The following is a 25,000-nucleotide window of genomic DNA, read 5'->3' on the forward strand; positions in this document are numbered from 1 at the left end:
CCCCCCTTTTTTTTTTTTCCCAAGAATTCTTTTCTTAAAGGAAGCCAGAAGCTTGTCTTTGTGCAAATAGAAAGAAATCTTCATCAAAATTACTTTGTTTTATATTCGTAAAATAAGAATTAGGTCATTACTGACTGTACTTGATAGCTATATGCCAGTTTACCTTGACAGGAAGAAATATTTGCTTAGATTTATAATTTGATTTATGGGAAATATTCAAAGTAAATTATGCTGTCTGCTGTATATTTATTATAGTTTAAATTTTAAGAATGACTTAATTTGATTTAAAAATGTTAATTTTGAGTAATTACTCTAATACAAAGCAGCCAACAACATCTGTTTGCATAATCGTGGTGGAAAAAATGTACATTTGGGTTACAGGGAAGACTTTTTATTCAGTTTCTTTCTATCAGTTAAAAACCCCAAACTTTAGTGAGAAAATCTTTTTAAAAAGCCTAAGTACGTCCTATTGTGCAGGGAGAGTATTGCAAAGTAACTTGCATATGTCATCTAATAATACAGAATAAACAAACTCTGTCATTTCGTTATTATAGGGATGAAAAGAATGCCTTTGAGCTTATTTGCATAAAGCTTTGTGTAAAATTAACACTTGTCACTGTAGCCTTTTTAGCATTTTAATACCTCAAGCAGGACTGGTTCCTTTGGACATTTCAACCATCCCCAAGTGCTTGATCAGGGACACAACAGAGCTGACCTAATTGTTCTGGCATTTTCAAAGATACTGTAATTTGTACAGATATTGCAATTTAGACCAGTTCAATGAAAGGAAGGTTTTGACACAGCTATTATTAAAATAGCTTGGAAGGTTCTGTTATCACAAAGTTCAAACTGCAGATTCCAGTAATTTGTAAGTTTGGGGTTTACAATATTATACATATTTTGAATTTAATACTTAAACTAAATTGAGATTTTCACTATGATTTAGAATAAGAAGATTAACAAAGTATACTGCATAGGCTGCCTTCTTAAATTGTATTAATTTTACTACCTTTTCCCCCTTTTGTGTCTGATTTAGAATGCAGTGCGTCATAATCTTAGCCTGCACAAGTGTTTTGTTCGAGTAGAAAATGTTAAAGGAGCAGTATGGACAGTGGATGAAGTAGAGTACCAGAAGCGAAGGTCACAAAAGATAACAGGGTACGTTGGTGGTTGGTTTTGTTCAACTGAGTTGTTCTGTAATTCTGTAACCTGAGTGAGTCCTCTGTGTACTACAACCTGACAGACAAAGCGAGCACTTATGTGGAGAATACGTAGCAAGCTAATAGCTATGCTGGTTCATTCTCTTCAGTGAGCTAACATTTATTTCATTTTTGTGGTAAATGCTATTTTCTGTACATTCCTTGCCTGCCTGCCTTTCCCGTATAGTTTGCTGCAGAGGAAAGCGATAATGGTTTTGTTTTCTCAGTGTATTTCACCATATGTTTGTCATTTTAATTCCATCTACCATAAGTTCTTCTACTATATATTAAAAATAGCCCTGTGTACATATGTTGCCCATGTGTTAGAGTTTCACATGCGCTTGTTTTTACTGTAAACCTTTGACAGAAGTAGGGAGTCGTTCAAGGTCATTTTGGAATATAGGTATCATACACTACAGTACTGACCTCAAAAATATCTTCTTGATGAGGGTAGTATTCATGAGAAGCCTTCACAGGAGGACCTTTGGCATGCTTACTGCCCTACTTTCAAATTAATCCCATGTCAGTATGACTGGTTCTGTGGATGCTTTTTATTCCTTTAGAGTATATAATTAGTTTTGATAAAACCATTCAGAATACCAAAGGTGCAGAGAGGAAAGCTGGAGGTTTTTCTTTACAGGAAGGTGTGCTATTTCTGTAATGGATCTGTTTGTAAACAGCCACCCAGCTGACCTCTGAAGTCATCCTAGGCACTAATTTGAGTGAAAATATAATTCCATGGTGATCTAGCATATAGTATTTCTAGCCTGATTTAAATCTGGTATCTTTGATTTGCTGGAAGCTAATTGATCCGCTGTTTTGTTCATTTACGGTTATTTATACATTGTTGTACCCTCACAGTGTCTTGGAAGGGAAAAGTAAGACCCTTTTATTCAGCACCTTAGCATACTTGTATGTAATGTATTCAAATGTGTACCAGTGTTACTTCAGAAAACCAAAAACAAATGACACAGCAAGCGTAGCTGAGGCAGGTGTTGAACAAAGTTTAAAGCTATGTCTGTCAGATTCTTTCAGTGAAATCGGAACTTTTATGAGTCACTATGGCCCTGCTCTCAGAGCAAATTTCCACGTGGGCCTAATTACAACAAGACTTTGCCTTTCTGATGCGAGTAAATCACTGTGTTCTAACGGGTTGAGCCCCTTCACCTCCAACTTCATTTCATTTTTCCTTTTAAAACTCTGGTCTTCTGAGCTGAAAAACCAATCCATTAACCCAATGAGCCAGCCAGGATGTCTGCCTGTTTTTTAAACTTTGAAAAATCGTTTATTTTCAGAAGCCCAACGTTAGTGAAAAACATACCCACCAGCTTAGGCTATGGAGCAGCTCTTAATGCAAGCTTGCAGGTAAAAAATGCTACATTATTCTTTCTTTGCACACTAATTATGTTCTTAAGTGTGACACATTCAATTTCCTGTTTATTTTCGTATAGAGTTACCTGTATTTATGTTTATGTGGACTTGATGGTTGTTCTGAATAGTTGGGTTTATCATCCAAGTAAGTTGTGTTACCTAGCACTGCAAGTACTAGTTCTTATTCATGCTACTTTTGATGTGAAGAAGCAAGAAGGACACCCTGTGGCAAAATATGGAACACTCAGTTTCGCTGCAAATGTTAGATTGATAGAAGCTTTTGCAAATGCATGTGGATATGCATTAATATTTATCCAAGCTGTCATAAATGATTTCACATCATAGTGTTGGGGAACATGGTGCTCATGGCAAAAACTTTAAAGTTTAATTATAATATATAATTTTTATGCATAAGAGGCAAATGTCAAGACTTTTTTATTTTGAGTTAAGTTCTGGTCATTTTTTAAAGTATAGCAGCTGCCTGCATTATAAAGGAGCCATACATTGTGTGGAAGGGCATAGGGTTAAGTGTAATTCAAAGTCAAAAAAATGATGTAAAACTAGAAAGTGCTGCGAATATCAGAACATAGTTAATAATGGAAAATAATGAAACCTATGTAAGAGAAATAGTAAACCAGAAATAGAGATGCTGGTATATTCAGAATTTGAAAATGACTGGAAAATGCACAAAATCCTTCTGACAACCTCTACAACTACCCAAATGAGCTGCTTTGTGTGTGTATATTCATACATGTATGAATATTTACAAGAGATTTGTGTATGTATGGACTAGTAATTTCATTTTTACTCTTCATTTTGCTAGGCTGCACTGGCAGAGAGTAGTTTACCATTGCTTAGTAACCCAGGATTGATAAATAACGCATCCAGTGGCTTACTGCAGGCAGTCCATGAAGATCTCAATGGTTCGCTGGATCACATTGACAGTAATGGAAATAGCAGTCCGGGCTGCTCTCCTCAGCCTCACATGTAAGTGCCGTTAGAATCCTTTCAGGAAAAAATGCCTTAGTCTAAGACACAATATTACTCGAAAGTGCTTTGAAACATGGTAAGTGAAACATCTGGAACTGTATGTTTGAAACTAAACATTTATATTAAAACATTTAAATAGATGAGTCTCCATGTACTTTGTAGTAAAATTGGTGTAAAATATTTTTTTTTGCTTTTTTTTTTTTTGCTTTTTTTTAAAACTTCTTCAACTTGCAAGCATTGAATGTAACATGAAACTGATCTCTGTGGTCATTTTCACAGCCTGGTTTGTAATGTATAGTCAGACATGTTCATGTTGGAATTAGTTGTAATTTTAACTATGAGTCTCTAAACCATTTATGAACTGTAGTGGAGATATTGCCCATTTATATAAACCGTAAAATGCAAAGTTTAACTGTTGCCCACAGTTTACATAGAAGCCAGTAAAGTGTAACTTTTTGCCTGTCGTATAAATCAGTGTAATTACATATTCAAGTTTAATTACTGGTGCGTCTGTATTGGCAAGGTTTATATGTTATATTTTATGCAAGACTACGATTCCTATTAATATTTAGCAGCTAACTATATCATTAATTACTCTAAAATCTTTCCCCTACCATCTTTTTAATGGAGCTGAGAGAGTGGAAGTATTAAAAATTGATGTATTGTGGATTTCAGAAATGTGTCTGAAGCTTTAGAAATGCCTGGCCTTAATCAGTGGTGTCAAACGTGGCAGTTTCTTGTTTACTAAATAGTAAAACATGTATCTTGGAGGTATTGTTTCCCAGGTTATTTATATAATAATTAGCAGAGTGATATCCAAGTAGACTTAGATTTAAGTTTACTGTAGGATGAGTTTTAATGTGTATGTACAATTATGATCTCTCTTTTTCTCTGTTTAAAATAGCTGATCTGATTTGCCTTTTTTCATTCCATTTTCTCTTTCACATTTTTAATGTTCATTTTAATTTCTAGAGTGGGACATTTAGCAGTAACAGTAATTGAGACCAAACTCCCTTTTTACTTATGCTCTGGTGTGTGAAGAATCCATTTTGATCTGACCTTTTTTGGGGGAAATATTTTGCCGAGTTTTTCTTCTTTTGTTCTTTAATATATCTATGATCACATAGAAATGTTTATTGTCACGCATTTAATTGTTTTATTGCACATTATTCTACTTGCCTTTGAAAATAATACACTGTGAACATTCATGTATTTTATCAGGTTCCAAACCATTACTTTTTCAAAATGGATAAATTTGTCTTTTGGAAGTGTCTTTAGATGTATTAAATAATACAAAAGAAGTAATAAAACTTGAAGTAGAAAGAACATGAATATATGCTCTTGAGAGTAACACTACTCTAAAACAAGTAAAGTGAGCAATCAGACAAAAGTTTTTATATCCCATGCTTTATGCTATCAACCATGCAGTGGGTAGCTTGAGGCCTTTTACTTTTAGCAGTTCTCCTGAGTATGCTAATGCTCTCTTCCTGTATAAAATGCCAAGACAATAAAACTTTAAAGAGCAAACAAGAGTTAGATCATGTGTGTTAAAAACAGCTACTTTACAGAAAAGAATGACACTTGCTATTAAAGTTGTTTTGTAAGTGTTTGGCAGATCTGTTTACATATCCTATGTACTGTCTGCCACTCCGCTGGATAAACTGAGATATCTGTGCATATGATTATGTAGATATGGCTACATTTATAGCTGTGCTTATAGCTGAAATACAGCATATTGTAGCAATTCTTGCCTATAAAAAAGCCAAATAACATGAGTTAAACCCTAACTCGAGCTCCAGCCATCCTCTCTCATTTCTATGATATGTCATTTGTCAAAACTGGCGTTTTCAAGACTTGCCTTGGTGTATCTTTTGAAACTTAGGGCTACGTGTTGCTCAGTTCTTCACAGATTGAAGCAGCTGAATGTAAATGCAGTGAGATACCACTGGAGTAAGAGGTTATGCTTGTTCACCAAATTTAGTGCAAGATAATTACTGGCATTCAGTGAGACTAAAAGATTCAGGCTATGGCTAGATAACCTGCTCACTTGAAAGATTTTTGCCTTTCCCATGTCAAGGGAGCAAGAATATGAAAAAGGGAATGAATGAAAGCTGCAAGGAGAAGACAAGGAAGGGGGAGGCTTGTGCAGGAGGCAGGGGACCAAGGAAGAAGAGAGGCCCCTTCCTTGCCTCCATGAACACATCCAACAGGGCCCTTCCTTTTTGTTGAAGAGCATTACTTAAGAAAATGAGAAAAAAAAGTAAGGAATATGGCAAACAATTAAGATAAATTCAAAATTTTACATTATCTACACAGATTACATAATCCCAAAGTTTTTAAAATGGAAAATGGTTAATATACTAGAAAAAATATATTTTACTGCCACAAGCATCTGCTTAGTTGTAGTTTCTTCCGGAGAAAGGTCCCCTTGGAAGTCTGAGTGTTTCTCCCCTAGAGAGGCGTACTTGGTGGGTTCATAATTACTACACTCACCTATAAAGTAGGTGGCTCCATTAGACTTTGAGTAGATTTAACCTCTATCTGCTGATTCCCAGGAGAGTGTACGAGCCATGACGCCAAAAATACTGAGCGATTATGCTTTTTTTTTTACTCCATCTTGGACTTGGCACGCAGCCAGGAGCAATGGAGCATGGTATTAGGGCAAGGGGCAAGAGGTTGCATGTAATTTAGAGATCATGCATTTGGTTGGGAAGGGGCAGAGTTTGGATTCTAGAAAAGCTTCGAGGGAGAGACATTTGTTTGGTGTTGCAGCATTAGCAGGAAATGCAAAAGGAGTCCCAGTGACAGTGTCAAAGCCAAGGATATCAATTAGGCATTTGGTTGTTAGAAATGTACTGAATATAATTTTATCAGATAAATATATGGTAGTGGAACTTTCTTATTTTGGAATGTTCATATTATTTTTTAGCATAAATGTATCTTTTTAGAAACATGATTAAAATTCTGTGCGCGTATGTGTACAATAGTCAGTATTTCTGTGCTTTGAGCATGAAAACATTATCAGAGAAATTGATTTCTGTTACTATAATACCTTAGCTACTTAGTATCAGAAGGTGGGAAAATTATTGCAGTCTTTGAATTTGAACATTGCACTTCACATCTGATTTTCAAAACAGAGTAGTAAGAGCAGTTAGAGTCATCAACTTATCCAGCTGTGGACAGGGATCTAGCATAGGTGGGTGAATCAGCTTAGTTGGAAAATAGTCTCTGTTCATAGACTAGAGAAAGGTGGTAGATATATAACTTCAAGTAAATGTATAGCATTTAAATGCTTGTTAAGTGCAGTGAGTTCCAACTGGTGTATTTAGGGCAGTGGCACTTTAAAAGCTTTACAGTTTTTGCCTTGGGTAATGATATATAATCTGCTCCATTTCTTACACTTCTTAAACAGTTAAAAATACTCCAGTAAGTTTTAGGTGATTAGTATAACCATGACCTGGTAGTTGGGATATCTCCCATATTAATAATTACATAAAGCATCTGAACTTTTATGCTGCATGCCTCGCACTTTCTATTCTCAGTCTGATGAAAGATGGTAATTCCATGATCCGATATGGAGTATATCATAGTGGGATCTCAAATCCTAGGTCTTTGATTGGTCTTCAAATCCAATTCCTAGTATGTTGACATGGCCACTAAGTGCTCTGTTGACATAAATCTTCACTGAGAAAACATGTTACTTATTGTGGGTATATATGTTCTGTTCGAATTTCCATTTTTCTCTCTCAGTTGTCCATAATTAATGTCAGACAAATATCTTTACATTTAAATCAATCCTGAAGACTCTGTTTCTTCCATCATTTTTTGAACGTGGATACTGTGGGTTTTAGCTGATAAGCAACTGGTTTCAAAGTGTCAAGCACTACAGAAGGTATTTTATAAACAAAAATTCATTATTTATGTAGAACTAGATGCTGCTAGTCTTGCGTAACAATTGTACATGAATTTAGTTAGAAGCTTCACAGTACACATGTTTGGGGTATAAATGCAGACTTCTGAAGTAAAAAAAGAAGCCACAAATATCTGAACAAATGCAATTGAAGCTGCATGTTTGTGGGAAACTGGAAAAACTCTTATTGTCCCTGAAGAAACAACAACATTGGACAAGACATGGAATGATACTTTGGGACCATAATGACAGTTCATGCATTAGAGATAACACAATTTCTTTTTAACCTGCATGTAATAGCCAGTATGCTGCTAAAGTGTTTTGGAGGGATCAAAATCCTGAAAATACAACAGAGACAGGAAAAATAATGGCACAAACTAGATTTCATTATGATCTTGATGTTCATTTAAAAATCTAAATTTATTGGCTCTGAAGGAACTGAATGGCAGATCTCTCTCTCAGGGCTGGAAAACAAGTTTAATTCTGGTGTTTGTATGTGCATTTGAACTAGATTGATCACACTTAAGTGATTATTGCGACTGGCACAGACCAGGGTGTTTTATCACCAGCACTCTTAGTGCATCTCTTGCCCATGTGTTTATATTTTGGCAAATGCATCATGCAAAATGCCATTTTACTTCATTGTACAAAGGTGGGGGGGAAAGGTAAAATTTTAATCTGCAAGGCTGCTCATAGCAGTTGAGGAAACAAAAAGAAATTGGTCATCAGAAAAGTCGGAAAATTGTGAGAAAATGTCTTACAATAGGAAACAATAGGGTGGTTATGTCATTCTGTTAAAACTCATTGCATCTCATTAAATAAGGAGTGCGAGGAGTTAGCAAAGGAGATAGGGAAAGCAAATACCCCACTTATGAGGTTTTGTGGAAGGAGGCTATTGTCATGCTTTTCTCCCTGTTTATGCTACATGAGAGTGTAGACTGAGGAAAATGCAACTAACCTCTCGTGTTCTCAATTGATTTATGAAATAATCTAGTTCCTATCAGCAAATCCAGAATCCTGGAGATAATAGATGTCTTACTAGTTTATAGAATTTTAATTGTTGATTGCTTTTTAAAAGTACAGTGAAAACAAAAAAAATATATTATTTTAAGAGTCACATCTTAAAAAAAGTCAATTCATATCTCTTCATCTCATATATGATTCTTTGTATTCAGCTGTTTTAGTGCTGTACTCTGTAAAACGGGAATTGTTTGAAATCAAATGTCAAGACATATATCCCATGATCTTTAAAACTCTAGAAAAAATAGTGTTAGGTTGTTGTGAGAAAGAATAACTTTTGTCCAAGTGAATAAGAGTACGAGTCAATCTGATATGAATTAGAAAAATGATCTTATCCAATGTAGTCCTTCGTCTTCAATTCTGTCTGTAAAAAGGTGAGTTCCAACCATCTGTGGTTTCAGTCACCTTTCCTTTGTATTCTGCTGTCGTTCCCAACCCTACTCCTTTACCTTTCCCACTCTTGCCGTGAGTGGATCGTTTCTTTCTGCAGTTCTATCTGCATAATCATCAAACTTGTTATTTTTTTTTTCAAACTTTTTTATCTTTAAATTTTATTCCCAGAGGCAAATATGATTATTCTACTCTAAGATCATTTACTTTTGAGGTGCTTCAGTTTGAAAGCATTCCATTGTCAGGTCGTTCCCATATCTGATTATTCCAGTCCCCCACTGTTAAGCTTTCACACCACTTACAGTAGGTTACCTATCATTCCAGTTTTAATCCCTTTCATTCCCTTGTTTCTTTAACTTCATAATGTTCCAATCCCCTGTCTTTCCTTCTTTCCTTTTTTTTTTTTTTTTTTTTTTTTTTTTTTTTTTTTATCACATAAGAGTTCTTTTGTGAACTTCAGATCTTCCTTTCTGTCTGAGTATTATGGTATTCCTAATAAAGACCATGTGCACTCTTTGCATTGCACTGCACTATCTGGAGAGTCCTTGATTTTTTTTTTTTTTTTTTTTTTTTTTTTTTTTTTTTTTTTTGTTATCATTGCATTGTCCCATTGCATGATCTCTTTGCATTTACCTTGGAGGCTTGTTCTGTTCTAGGAGACTGCTATGATCCAAGTCTCTTGTTCATTGTATAAGACTTGACATAGTGTATAAGAAAATAAACTCTTGAAACACATCAATTAGCAGGGATGTAACAGGCATTATTAAATAGGTAAGAAGCATGTAATTGAACAGATGAATGTGGTAGCAATCACAGTATTTCTGGGTATCCTTGTTCATCAAAAATTTTTCACCTAATCACATGATATTTTAATGCCTGTATAATTTAATTTCACACATTTTTATTCATAAATCTAACTTAAGGAAGATAATGGGCAGAGAGACTTTGTGACAATTGATTTTTGTTTTTATGTAAAAAGAGGAAAAGCTAGGAAACATTAGATCTTAAAGGTTACAGCTTTTGTCTGAGCATATTCCCAATGAAAGAAGCTCTATTGTGAGAACACACAGTGAAATAATTTTGGCTTTTCCTAGCACTGTAAAGCATCTGAAAGTGACAGGCAAGTCCAGCAATCCAATACTTTATCATACTATTTTCTTACCATTTACTTTTTTTTTTTTCCCCTACCTGATTGGATGGATCATGCGAGAGTAAACTCTTCAGTTGTCTCTCCCTACTTTCATACAGAGTCACTCACAGGTCAACATTAATGGAAAAATAAGCAATGATGTTTGGATTAATAATACTTTTCAACCATTCCCATTGACATAACTTTTCATTTTAATATTTTCTGAAATATTTATATTCTTTTTTGGTTTTTCTATTTTGCATTACTTTACTTTTCAGTCCATTTGTCCTCTACATTTTGCTTCTGCTCATCAATTTTCTTATCTTTCAACGCTGATGTTCCAGTCCTTTACCCTTTCCTCTTTAGCTTCTTAAATGTTGCATGTCTTACTTTGGATCAGAAGTTGCTATTTCTTCTTTACATTATTCTAGCCCCAATTGTTGCACTTCTACAGTACATTCCCAATGCTCTTGACAAAAAGATCACTCCAGAGATATAGTGCCTTCAGCTGAAAAGTATCAGATCCCCATAGCATGGCTTGTAGAAGTTGGTAGGCTCCTGTGGGGTTTCACAGAACCTTTTTGGAATCTGTCATGCTGAAATCTGTGTGGTACTGCTGTCATGAATCCTCAAAGTATGGGCAAGGTATTTATGCTTTTCACATAATGGGTCTGTATAAGAAAAGGCAGCATCTTAAATATTGTTATAGATGTTAAAAATGCGTTTGAAGTTGTGCAACTAGATCTCTGCAATGTGGTTGTGTAACTCTTAAATTTAGTTCATAAGAGATTACTGTCTTTGTAGAGCACAAAAGCTCAGATGATAGTACCATTTACAGTGCATTTCTAAAACAGTTATGAATTTCTAAAACAGTTATGAATTTTATCCATTTTTTTTGATTGCATTTGGTTTTGAGTAACTGCAGTATTATAAGCCAAAATTTTTTAAAAGTGTCCTCTCGAGATATTTTTTTGTAAATACACGTGTCTAAAATGTGCCTTTAAATTTACTATCATGTAAACAGTTAAATAAGAACATACAATTATATCCAATTGATAATGTTTATACCAGTAGTTTAAATTATGATTCATAAGTCCAAGCAAAGATTCATGGAAAAATACAGGACATTATGCTGAGGCAATGTTATTATTTGACTATTATTTAGTCTAGAATTTGTAGAAAACCCTAGGAACCTTACGCATTTTAAAAGACTAAAAATGTCAGTGCACTTCTTTTTAAAAAAAGTTTATAAAAAGACTTCATCTCAGTGTGAAGCCCCGTGTGTAAGTCACATTAAAGTAATCAAACATCAAGATGACTAAAGATGTGATTATACCTGGTAAAGTTCATATACAAAAGCAGTGTTCACAATCTTCTGGCAAAGTGCAGTTGGGAAAATGTGCTCTTGGCATCTAACAGCAGTCCGTGATTTAGAACAGTGCTGGGAATGCCTATGTGTAGTAGAGACCCTGATGGAGTCTCTGTTAGGGTTATAACTGCAGGTATTCCTGTGGTTTTCTCCAACTAAACAGCAATATTAAATGTATATCTTAAATTAGGCTGAACAAATCCAGCAGTCTTCCTCCTTTACCTAGACTTACCAAGTCCATTTGTTCCACTGTACCCATTAATAGGGGTTTAATGATGTTGCAGAGCCTTTGTATGATCATGGCCTCTCACTAACCCTTTTCAAAGACTTCCATAAGCTTCTGATTGAGATGGATAAGGGAAAATGTTTCTTTGATGCAGTATTATGCTGTGATAGTAGTACTCTGGGTAATTAGGGACTTCCCCCAATTTGATTTTTATTTTTCTTTATGTTTCCCCTCCTTTTCTTTATTCCTTACAAATTTGGCATTATCAGACATCACAGCTGAAAAATATTCTCTGAGCCTTTATCTCCTCTTTTTCTAAGAACACAGGAAATCAAAGTCATGTTGTGGGCAACCATGTCATACAGTTCCTCTCCTAAAATTATCATAGTCGATCTCAAATTTGAAAGCCATTGCAGAACTTCGTTCCTTTGATGATTTTAAGCTGCATTCCAATTTCCAGACAACATATATTCCAATTTATTTTCGCTGATACATGTTCTAGTTTACATAGTTTTTCTTGCACCTCCTCTTTGTTTCTCAAATGTGTTTTGGAGAGCATGGTGTGAACTTTGAATCTTCATTTTGGTAAACCAAACAGGCTCTGTCTGATACAGAAGACTGTCCATTCACATTCTCCTCATCCTTATAGTAGCCATTCCATGAAACTACTCACTTTGGATTTTTTTTTTTTTTCCTGTACAGGTGATAACAGAACTTTTTTGAAGCATTCCATATATAGTTGTATATAATGTATTTCTTCTTTCTGTCTGTTCTTATAAGGGGAAAAAATATATTTTAGCTATATTCAGCTAAACTGTTGTGGGGTTTTTTTGTAGTATGGTGTAAGAGAACTGGGAGCCCTGTTGTGGTAAGTGCTGTACAAAGGCAAAACAAGAAGGGTTTTCAAATCCATACCCCAAACTCTTACAGTCTTTAGGTAGTAATTGAATTGTTTAATTTTTGAAAAGCATCTTCAGATGTAGTTTGAATGGAAGCTGTACATTACTTACATCACTGTCCCCATGTAGAATCACATCAGGCTTTGTTTAGAGAAGTGCTTGACACAATGCCAGCTGGCATTATACTGCACTATAGGTACATTAAACCAAATGATAAACCATGACTGGTAGCAGTGAAATACCTTGAGATGAGCATCCGTCAAGTAGTTTTCTGTTACTATGCATGTTCTTTTATTCATGGCATCGTGAAAGAAATAATTATACTTTTGTATCAATCTGAACAATCTGAAGTGACTGGAATTACAATTCAAAACTTGTTTTTTTTAATTTTTTAGCTAGATATTTACAGATGTAGTAAAGAACAATGTATTGCACTGTATATATTTAATTCAGCTGGAATATATTGCTCTGTGAAGCAGAAGTCAGTGTTAAGCACAGGCCCAAGTATGCAGTTAAGAGGCAGGATATGTTAACCTGGGCTCTGTGGTACCTCAGGTATCTCCTAATGAACTCAGTCTGCAGGCAGACTATATTTGTGTTGTATTACAGAGGCCATACAGATATAATATATTCTTCAGATGTGTTGCCCTTCACACCCAAATCTTAAATCTGTATCAACATAAAAATGGGAGGCGTGATTAGTATTCCTGTGTTATTAACAATTTGGTGAAACATTATGAAAAAAAGCTAGAATACATTTGAAGTGTTACATAAAAGAGCAACCATTGGTGTAAATATGAGGTGGTAGTGACTGGATACGCAATCATTCTTAAGAGTCTAGGAATTGTAGCAGGTAACTGGATGTGTGCTGCTGATGGTATGTGGTTGTGAAAGCATCCTTAACAGGAATTTTGTACATAAAAGTAAGCTCTATCCTCCACCCAGTTCTGATTGGCCTTTTCTGAAGACTGAGGAAGGACTAAAAATATTTGGTTTGTGGAGAAGAGAGAAATCAAGTGGGGAAATGAACTTCAGAACGCTGTGCAGAGAAGATGGGAACGAACTTGTCCATTGGGAATGGGACATGAAATAATTAATTAGTATTTCAGCAAGAAGAGTTAGGATGGACACCAGAAAGAGTAAAACCTTTCTGACTGTAGGATAATTAAGTGCTGTTATGTGTACCAGTGCAGAGAGACTGTGCAACCATTGATACTGCAGATTTCTAAGAGCAAATTAGAAGTGGTCAGAAGTGGTTTAGGTATAAATGATCCTACTTTGGGATAGGGGAAGCAGATTAAGAGATTTTATAATCTCTTGAGGTCCCTTCCAACCCAATTGTCTTTGTCTCTTATGATAAATCTGAAAAAAGTAAGTTTTCTTTCATGTATGCCATGTCTTACTAGAGTAAGTCCATTTACTTTGTAATCTGGAACAGCTGTCATAGCTAAGTATCTTTAAACACTGTTATTTTTAAGATTGAATGAACCTTGGCCTTACAGAAAAATATATAGTGAGCGTAAGTTTCAACTAATGTGAGAGATGTCAGCTAGGGCTGTGCAGACAGTCCTACACAGGTCAGTTTGACCCATTTGTCCCTGCTTAGTGTGGCATGCCATTCTACTTGTTAAATGCTACCATCAACTATTCAGCAAAAGCACATTGAAGGGCTGGCCATTCTCCAGGCTTGCTCTAGGAGGCAAAGCCAGTTATCACTTCAAGCTCTGAAACACTGAAAAAATAAAATAAAAGATCAGTTCTCCAAGAAGCTTAGCATATGAAAAGAAAATATTTTGGTAGCATCCTTCTGAAAGTTTTGAAACATACCTATCAAGCCTACTCCTATCAATCAACATTTTTAGTGAAGACTCTTCCTGAAGAAAAAATGTACCATGCCCAAGTGTAAGTGTAATGCTATTTAATCCCTTGCTGCTGTGTTAGAACAAAATGGTTAGGTGCCTCTGAGGAAAAATGATTTGCTTATAAAAATCTCACAGAAGTGTGTTGAAAGTGTTAGTTTCAGTCTTTCTGTTCCATTCTATCAATCTGATCAGCTATACATTTTCCAAGATAGCAGAGTTCTAATGGCATAAAAGTTTTTGACAGAAATGGAAGAACAATTTTATATGACCTGCATTTATATTCAGAAGTATAAAACCCACACATAGTGCAGTCCAAATTCTCTGTCAGCTTTTCCTGGGTCATTGAATAGCTTTCCAAATTTTGCATAGAGAAGGTTTGCCTGCTCTAATCTACAAATAACACTGAGATAATTTGTTGTTGCTGCTAAGTAACGGGTACAATTTTTAAAACTTCCCAACCGTTAGATATTACAGAGCACACCAGATCCATAGCCTCTTAAACTTTCTTGGTTTCAGGCTTCCTCTTTTTTGATGGTTCTTCAACAACCCCCAAAATATTCAGACACTCAAATGTCTGGTACTTTGTCATTTTCCTTTGAATTTTTATCTTAAAAACTTCTGTGCTCTTTCTCCCTAATCCTTTTCTTTGTTTAGCATGTTAACTTTTGACGTTTGAACTAGATGGAGTTGCTGGCTTGAAAGACTTTAGAGGCATATGCCCTAAGCTAATTCCTAGTCAAGCTTCTATACTTTTTTGTGGTTCTATCACAGAGAAAATACATTTATTTAGACACCAAAGGGAGCAAACCAATGTCAAGGATGGGAACGTTAGTAAGAGTCACTAGAATGAGAAAAACTGTGTTAATGTTAATCAGAAGTTGATTCCAAAAATCTTGATACTGTTAGAAGGGCTAATTGCACATGACTTTTGAGCCTCATTTGATATTTAAAGAAAATACGTTCTTACTACGTTCATCTTCCATAAGGATCCTTTTTTTATCTATAGTTCAAAGTTTTCATCTGATTATTTTTGTCATAAGTATTATTAACATTCATAGCTGATCTTATATCAATGCAGATAGGGTATCCCTGTTTATTGTCTTGGCGTTTTATTGCCAAGTTAAAAACAAAACAAAACAAAAAAACCACAACAAACCCCACCAAAACATGAAGACCTAGTCAATTCAATTATCGGTTTCATCATCTAAGAAAAAATCTGTATGTTTTAATTACCCATTTTTAATCAAAGGTTTTTTTGGAGGTTTTTTTGTTAAAGGGAAATGAAATTTTCATATGGATATGACCAAACTTGCCAATTTATTCTCTAGATTTTTCTCCATGCAAAGCTCATTTCTTTGTACAAAGCTAAACGGAAGAGGAGGACACATTTGGTTCTTGGGGTTGTGGGTTTTTTTATTGTTTTCAACATTTATTTTCAACTCAGACTCATTACTGTAAATATGGAGGTCTTCAATAACTTGTTTTGTATGTTTTTCTTTTTGTTCTGATTTGCCACCAATGACTATTTGCAAACTTTGCTTAGAATAAAACCTGCAAGTTTTAGGTGTCCCTAATTTAAAGTAAACCATTTGTATTTAGTTTGTCTTTTGATGTGCTTGGGCAGGGCCAAACTGATAGGGCAAGAAGCACCAAACGCTATCTCCAGCCACTTTAGGAACAAATGCATTTGTAGCTAAGCGGTGTAAAATCATCCCTGGGTTGAGAAGTGCCTATGATATAGAGAGGAAAAAGGAGAGGTTTGCATCTAATCTCTGTGAATTAACGGCTGGCTGGCTTCTGTGATGTGAGGGTCAGTATATGTTAAAACATTTTCCTGTAGAGTAATGGCAGGTAGCACCTCAGAATTATTGAATACTTCTATCTTTTCATCCTATTAAAAATATTTAATAAATTTGAAAAATACAGGTCATTAGCTGTGTAACCTACTGAGGATTTTAAAAACTTTTCTTTAGCAGTAACTCTGTGTCTTTTTATCATTAAAAGGAATTAGGGATAACTGTAGTGATAAAACAATCCTAAATATGCCATATTAAATTGAGTGAGCCATAAGTATGGGTAAGGTGAAGTGTGAAAATTTGCTTTTTTCCTATATTTTCCATATCTCTAATATATCACTTTTACTAATATCTCCAAGCTGCTATTCCTGTTGTGTTGACTTCAATGGCAGCTTAATTCAAAGTACTGCTATCATTTTTACCGTTTCCTTCTACAGAGATGTTTACCATGCCATAGATCACTGTAGTTCTGTTCTGGATTTGGCTGTATTGTTTTTGAGATGAGTGACTAGTAGCTAAAAGGTAGTCAAGTATATTGAACGTGCTACTTGAAGTGAGGACCTACTATAAATACATGTTTTATATTATTGTCACTATCATTATTCTCTCCTAATTAGTCTAACATACTGGCTTTTGACTCCTTAGGCAGAAGCACCACTGAAGGATTTGAAATAACATATATTTCCCAAGTGCTTGCAGTAGATAGATGTATATGCATAGTTTACTTTCTTTTATTTGTCAACAGTAAATTGATCTGCCATGGTTTGTCAGCTTTGTTATTTTTTTCACAGTTAACTTTACATATGACTAACTATATTGTGTTGTTACTTCTCTTTATATCTTCCTCTGGGGTGTTGATAATTATATTCAAAATAGAAACCAAATGTAGGGTCTTCAAGAATTCTCATTATTAATCTACCCTCATGTTGTGAAATAAACTTTTGATTTTCCTTCATCTAACTAGTTTTATTACTGGCAAATCTTTACGTCTAATTTAAGTATGAGTTAGGTTTTGAAGTTTCTCACAGGAATTTGCAAATTAAAATGCATCCATCAGATCTCCTTGTTTACTGTTGTATTACTCTTAGAAGCCTTGTTGGCAAGTAAAATTAGTGGTCATACATTTTATTATTCCACCTCATTTGTCTAGTTTAAAAATACGTAATTTACCACGTGTATCACCTTTGGTTATTCCCCCTTCTCCCCAAGCATTCTGTCAGATGCATTGCATGTCTCACTTACATGTTCTGCTGTGAGTAAACTTCACAAGTGAAATCTTGGCCCTAATGAAGTCAAGGGGAATTTTGCCATTGACTTAAATGAGATCTGGATTTCATCCCAGGAAACCATTTGTCTTCATGTCTTTGGCTTTCCCTCATTTCTTATTCTGCCTTCAGTCACTCCTAATCACTCCTAATCTCCATCTGATATTTCTTGTGACTGCTTACAGCCCAATTTCTCAATTTTAGTTCATTAAATTCTTCTCCTTTTTTTTCCAAATAAGAGGAGTTCTCCCAGATCTGAAATCTTTTTATTAGATATTTGAAAATTTTTACAGTCTTAGTAGTCTAAATCACAACCAAAATCGCTAATGTTGAAATTCGGAACCTTTTTATCTGTGCAAACAGAAGCAAGAAAATATTTTCTCAGTTGTGGCAGGACTAATTGGGAATGCTCTGGCAAGCAATAAGTTTCTAAGTGATTTTTTAAAAAAGTTTGGGTGTTGGGGGTTTTTTTCTGTTAATAAAATTGTAATGTCTTAATATTTTCTGCTATCTATATTCCCCTAAAGTCTGAAAGATACAGATAAAATCACCATTTCTTTAGGGATTCTGGCATTAAACATCCTTCTTAATCCTTTGTACCTCCTTTTCAGACACTCAGATGCTTGTTGCATATTCTTTTCTTTAAAATAGCACCATGTGTTCACCTAGTTCAAATTTTCAATAATGAGTATCTTCCTACTGTCCTCCTCCCCTCTGATATTAGAGAAGCATACAAGCACACTCCAAGTAGCTTTCCTCTGCCATGTTCATGCTAGATCTTCACATCCAATTAATATTTTTTCTTGCCTTTTACTCTGGTCTTCCATTTGCAACACCTGGGTATTCTCTGTTTTCTCCTGGGACATGAGATATGCTGGGACCTTGCGCTCTTTAACATCTTTGTCAATTTTCTGGAGGATAGACCTTTTTCTCATCAGGTTTGCAGAAGACATCAAATTAGGGGTAAGGGTTGATATGAGCAAAGATAGGATATCCATTCAGAGGACGTGTATGGGCTGAAGGGCCACGAGGAACTTTGTGAAATACTATGCCCCACACTGTGGAAGGAAAATCTCCTTGCAATGATGCACACTAAGATGGCCTTGCTGGGGTGCTGCTTTGCTAAGAAGGCCCTGGGAGTATAGGCAGAGAGCAAGCTGAGCATGAGCCAACAGGGGACTCCTGGCAGCTGAGAAGGTCACCAGTGTCCTCAGTCCAGAGACTGAGGGAAATCATTATCCCTATCTCCCCTCTCAGCGCTTGTTAGACTACATCTGGAATACTGTGTCCAGTTTTGGTACTTCAAATATAAAAAAAGTGGAGCGAGTTCAGCAAAAGGCCATCAAGATGGTTGGAAGCAAAAGCAATTGCCCTGATGAGAGGCTGAGGGAGCTGAGCTGGAGAAAAGGCAGCTTTGAGGGGACCTGGCTGTCAGTACCTATAGAGAGATTAGCAAGAAGACAGAGCCAGACTCTTCACTGTGGTAGCAGAGTGAGGGAGTGCAGGCATAAGTTAAAATGTGAGATACACACTGGGTATAAACAGAACTCTTTCCTCATGAGGACAGTCAGGAGGGAAGTGGGGCAGGCGCCAAGGAAGTTGTATAGTCTATATCCTTGGAGGTTCTCAAGGCCCAGCTGGGTAAAACTCTGAGCTACCTGGTCTGACCTTGTAGCTGTGCTTTCTTTGGGCCAGAGGTTGACCTAGAGATTTCCTGAGACCCCTTTGACCTGAATTGTCCTCTGATCCTAGAGTATGTTTCCATAAAGACAAAATGATGAGAGACTAAGCAGAAGCAACCAAGGCTTTTAGCAACAAAGCTCAAGGAGAAAGATGCCCTGGATTTTGTTTTACAGATACCAGTGAAGTCCTATCAGGTACTCACTGAAGGGATGTATCTTATAAATAGCAATAACTTTATTAACATCTTTTTAAGGTATCACAAAAGAAAAGTTGTGTTTGCAAGACAAGTTTTGTGCAGTTGGTAATTATGGGGTTTGTAATTTATTTATTTTTTTCCCAGAAGGACTCACCTACCTCTTGTCTTAAAATAATTGAAGGGAAGGCTTCTTTTACAGTGACTGATAAAATTTTGTCAACATCTATTATAAACAGGAAAGCAAGTCTTTGGTCTTGGAGGATGTAAAAACAATAACAGACTTACACAAACTCATCCTTACTTGCTGCTACACCTTACTTGATGTGCCAGAGGCACTTTGTGACCATTGGTCATTACGTCTGTCCTACTCCATGTCCTCTAGTGAAGAACTAAAGAAGACAAACTTTAGTGGCCTAATTAATTATTCCAGTGCACTCTTATCTCCTGTCCACAGCAGTGCCTGCCAGCTAGGGCTGTTGCCCCTGCTTTCCATCACTAAGTGAGTGCAACTCCCAATTCTACCACAGTAGACTGAAATCCTTAGTGCTGGATAAGATGATAGATATGAAAAGAAGTATATTTTGAAGGTATTTTTGTGCTTCAGTGCTGCATTTGAGAGAAGAAAACGTTGCTACTTCCCTTTTTTTGTCTTATGTGGCTTTTGAAGGGCCCAGGGTGGAAGGGTGTTAATTTGAAAGGGGCAGGTTGAGAAAGTACATCCAGAAACAAACCCATTAAGGAGCAGTGCTTCTGTAGGCATCATATTTCCAGTCTTCTTCCACCAGGAAGTAGCTTCACTCCCTCCTTAGTGAAATGAGGTAGCGCACCCTCAGCTGCCTGACAAGGATATGTGACAAAAAGACCTTCCTCCCTTTCTTGCTTGAAGCTAGAGATTTGCATATAGGCATTATTTTATCTAGAAATAATAGCACTTCTTCAGCATTTCAGTATATGTGATAAATACATGAGGGAAGTGATTCCTGATGTTCAAGGAAAAATAATAATGGATTCTCTGACAGTTGTAGCATTACTGAATTTATATTTAATTACTCATCTAATAAGCTTTCTTCCCTTTCTCAATATTTGGATTAGTATCTCCCTAAACGGCTGTACATATTCACATCAATAAACAGTTCACTCCTACTTAAGAAAAATAATAAACTTTTTATAATAGCGTGAAATTGTAAAGAGACAAAGTAATAGAATTAGATATATTGAAAATACTGTAGGATTTGAGGATTTGTCTCCATTTGCCTACCAAAGCACAAATATAAAAATTCTAGATCTGAAACAGTGCATCGGAAAGCAAAGCTTTTCTTTTTAAATGGCTATAGGATATTCTACAGACCTAGAGCTGTACTGGCAAGATGAGGTACAAGTCTTCCTGAGGAAATATTAGTCCAGATCTACTAGGGGGAAAAAAAAGAAAACCCACAAAAAAACCCCCCAAAAACCCCAACAAACCAACAACCCTAAACAAGCGGGTCAGTTACTACATCTGTAATATATTGATTATCATTTTAATGATAATATTTGGTGAAAAATATTTTTAAAGAAAAGTGTAACTGAAGTCATACCTTTAAAAATACTACATCAGAAAGAAAAAGAATAATAATAATAATATGTGTTTCAACAGGTTAAACTAGGAAAACATTTTAGGAATTGCTAGATGTTAACACAGAAAAGTCTTTGGAAAGCCAAGATGCTTCAGATGAAAATAAAGATTAAATATGTTCTTCAAATATTAAGTATAGAAATGATGTACTGAAAAAATTAGTTTGGCCACAGTATTTTTTGTGCTTTTACCTTGTTGACTTGGACACAAAAATTGTCAGACTTCCACATTTTTAAGAATTCTGTAGCTCTGGATCTTTTTCGTATCTTCTCCCGAAGTGTACATGAAGCACTTGTTGTAGCTGAATCAAAATTATCCTTGTAGTTCAGGATGCCTACAGCATTCAAGAATTGAGGGCAGTGTGGCTAATAAGTAAAAATGTAAATAAAAATTGCAGGTGACTAACATAAAAAGTTACAGTGGAAATGTGGAGTTCTATAAAAGATATTGTGTAACAAATATGACATTCTGTTTTGTTCTGTTCATATACTGAAGCATAGTCAATGTAATGGAAGTAAAGATATTGGAGAAATTTAGTTGGAAAAATACCTGCAAACTAACCAAGTGGTTTTGATTGTGGGCATAAAGCTGTCTACAAGATTGTGAAGGATGGATCAAATTGTACAACATTTGGATGGGAAATGGTTAAAGTTGTTTGGGAGCTACCTAAATATTTTTTTTTTTAACTCAAAAAACCAACTTCATTACTTTTACAGAAAAACAAAATCTTAAAGCAAATAGTCAACATAGGTTGTCCTACCACATATGGCTTAGAAATTGTTCAGTCCCAAAGATCCCCTTGGGAAAACTTTCTTCAGCTGAGTTCCAGGAAATTCGTCATCTTTGTATACTTCTATATGAAGTCACCAGAATTGCTAGTGAGTCAATAGTATACAAAATTAAAGTCTCATAGAAAGTAAGCCTGGGAGGGACATCTAGACATGATCTAATTTATTGCCCTTTGTGACATTGAATACCAAAGTGAAAAACTCCCCAGTGTTACTAGGTGCCTAAGTCACCATAGCAATACAAAATACTTTCAGCTGCAACCCAGCAAAATAATAACCCTTTCATGATTTCAGACTCATTATTGCAACCCCTATGTGGAATAAAAATGCACCGAAAGATCTTAAAATATTACATGGCTTGCTGCAGACCATATGTTTGCTACAAAGCTCACAGTAAGCACATTGACTTAGTCAGTTTTTCTCTCTGAACATCTACCACCTCTTCAATACAAAGCTAAGAGCATCGTCTTTTCAGTGCCAGTCATTACATTGACTTAACTGTCTGAGAGACTGATCTCTCTGGATCGTGACGTCCCACAGCACTTTCCCTTAAATTATTTTAGTAGAACATTAAAGATTTTAGGAAGATATGGGCAACAATGTTTAGAGAACCCAGTTCTAAACTGTGGAATTTGTTCCACTGGTGATCCTGGAGGGATTGTGGTGCTTCCCCAGCAGCTTTCAGAATTAAACACTGAACCCCTTGCTGTTTTTTCTCCTTTATCTTTTTACATATACAAATGAAAAATTACCTAATTTGGTTTTTTCGTTCTGTAGAATTGGATGAAAGAAATACAGGGAAACAAATTGTAAAATCTCCATTTTGGAAGAAGGGAAGGGTCTCTGTAGTACCTCAGTGCTGATGGTTATAAAAGGCATAGTCTGACTTCTCATTTTTCCCAAATAATAAGTTGTATTTTCTTTTCAAAGCCTGGAATGAGCATTATTTCTACTAACCAAATCAAAACCTTGTTTATTGTAATTATTTATATTTTGTTGTCCTGTGTTCTCACTGCTGTTTTGCTGGATTTGGTATACCCTTACGTTAAAGCTGATGTGACATGAAACCTCTGTAGAAAACATGCTATCCATAATTGAGAATATTGTATGAAGTATCTTTTCTCCTTGTTGACACTGGCTCAACTCGATTTAATTAAGAAATCATGTACTTGGTTATGGGATCTGGTTGTTTTCTTGTCAGAAACAGCACACGTCCTAATGTTTAAAAGTTGAATGTAACACTTGCTTTGTTACTGTTGCCTAGATTTTGGCAGGATTTTAGTAGCTATTATGCTAAACAAGTTTTCCCAAGGCAGGATCAAGCTAATCTTGTGTGAAACTCAAAAGACAAGTTCACCTTGTATCAGACAAGTTATTGTAGGCTTTGGGAATTCGGCTTCATCTCTAAATATTTGGAAGTTACTTTATACATTCCTTCGTAGTATATATTTATCCCCTAGCTGCCTGTCATGTTATCTTTCTTTTTCCTTTGAAGCCTCAAAGCTCTTCTCCAGCAGCCTACAAACAGTCTTCATGAGGCCTCTGTAAGTGTCCAGCAACTGTTACCTGTCTCCTGGCACCTGGCAGACGTTCCAGTTAAATGTTATAAATGATGATGTCTTTAAAGATATAGTACACATCTGAAAACATGAGAACATGAAGTTGTAGTTTGCCAGTTGTAGGAATTAGAGAAAAATCTCCATGTAAAGCTGTAAAGCGTGAGGAAGAGTGAATGTTTGAGGCAGCCACAGAGGCAAAGGAGCTTCATGTTCTGTGATCTATAAGCAAGGAAGAAGTAATGTGTTGAGCAGGCAGCTCAGCAAGTTATTAGAATCTCTCTCACAAAGAGTTTCATTTTTAAAGTGCTAGGGTACAAGGAAAATTTTCTTTTACAATAGTAGGTCCACCAATTATAAAAAAGGTGATCCATGCAAATGAGTATGTTCATTTGTTTATATCTTTACCAGAAAGTTCTTTGAAATAATTTAGCATTGCCATATTTTATATTTGCTGCTGCTGCAGGCATCTTCTTACCTCCTGGTTGTTAAGCTGCATTGTTAGTCCTGTGCTCAGGTGCAGGTGTAGTTTGCCAGCACTTGTTCAATCAGAAACAGCCATTTGTATGAGGACATGATGTAGTAATAGTTCTTGCTAGGAGATGACTTCATCACCCCTTTATTCTACCAAAGAGTTAGCAGTGACTGAATTCACTTCTCACAGATATGTGTGTCTGACCTCATAATATACTGAAAGTCTTCAAGATAAAAAAGGATTGAGCAATTTAAAAGATGGGAGTTCAAATACTGTTTTGCTTATGGAAAAGAAATAAAGTGGGGTTTGATTTTCATATATATTTTGTATAGTTGCTTCCTCCTCAGAGCATACATAAAATACTATGAATGTTAAGATCTTTTACATCTCTGACCAACATGCCTCAACTTGGTCTTACAACCTTTGGTTTAGAAAAACAAACTCTCTAGACTTGGGAGAAAAGTTCATTTCAAGAGCTTGTGCGTTATTCCTTGTGCTTACACTTCCAGAAAGAGGTATTTGTATGGCAGTGTTTTCTATGAGCTGCACTCTTAAGCTGCTGGCAGAAAAGCATATGAAATTTACTTTTGTATGGACAACTGCTTGATTTTGGTCTTGATTTACTGTGGAATTGGAAGAAAGTATAGTTGACAAAAATGAAAGTTTTCTGTCCTGATTAGTCTTCCAAACTATTAATTCTTCCACAGATTAGTTATCAAAATAATCTTTGAACTGTCCTTGCAAAAAAAGACGTCCTCAATGCTGAAAAATTGCAGCACAAGAGGAAGTAGTATCTTAATGTGTAGTGCATTTTTGATGGATGTTTCTCGTTATCCTTCCTGTTTGTGCAGTGGCTGCACTCCAACTGCAGAAATATAATAAAAACAACCTGGACACCACCCTTATAGGAACTGAACTAATTTGGTAAAAAATAGAAGTTCTGCAGTCAGAATTTTTTTTGTATGGAAAGGAAAGCATAGCAATGAATCATAGAATGGTTTGGGTTGGAAGGGATGTTTAAAGATCATCTAGTCCTACCCCCTTGCCATGAGCAGAGATATCCTTCATTAGATCACGTTGCTGAAAGCCCCATAAAACTTCATTTCCAATGCTTCCAATGATGAGGCATCCACAACTTCTCTGCACAACTAGTTCCAGTGTCTCATCACCCTTATTGTGAAAGATTTCTTTCTTATGTCCAATCTAAACCTACTTTCCTCAAGTTTAAAAATATCACCCCTTTTTCTGTCACTACAGATCA

General features: G+C 35.7%; 1 protein-coding gene across 9 annotated transcripts in view; it reads left to right on the forward strand.

The window, feature by feature from the left end:
* The window catches only part of FOXP2 (forkhead box P2), a 368,419-nt gene that overhangs the window by 334,515 nt on the left and 8,904 nt on the right, over positions 1-25,000 (forward strand). For all 9 annotated transcript variants that reach the window (XM_014963970.1, XM_014963961.1, XM_014963967.1 and 6 more), the window contains 3 exons: positions 1,037-1,158; positions 2,495-2,564; positions 3,394-3,557. In XM_014963970.1, coding sequence (XP_014819456.1) covers positions 1,037-1,158; positions 2,495-2,564; positions 3,394-3,557 — 356 coding nt within the window. The remainder of the gene's footprint in view (positions 1-1,036; positions 1,159-2,494; positions 2,565-3,393; positions 3,558-25,000) is intronic.

Source organism: Calidris pugnax, unplaced genomic scaffold (genome assembly GCF_001431845.1).
Source record: "Calidris pugnax isolate Ruff unplaced genomic scaffold, ASM143184v1 scaffold44, whole genome shotgun sequence".
In the NCBI taxonomy this organism is placed as follows: domain Eukaryota; kingdom Metazoa; phylum Chordata; class Aves; order Charadriiformes; family Scolopacidae; genus Calidris; species Calidris pugnax.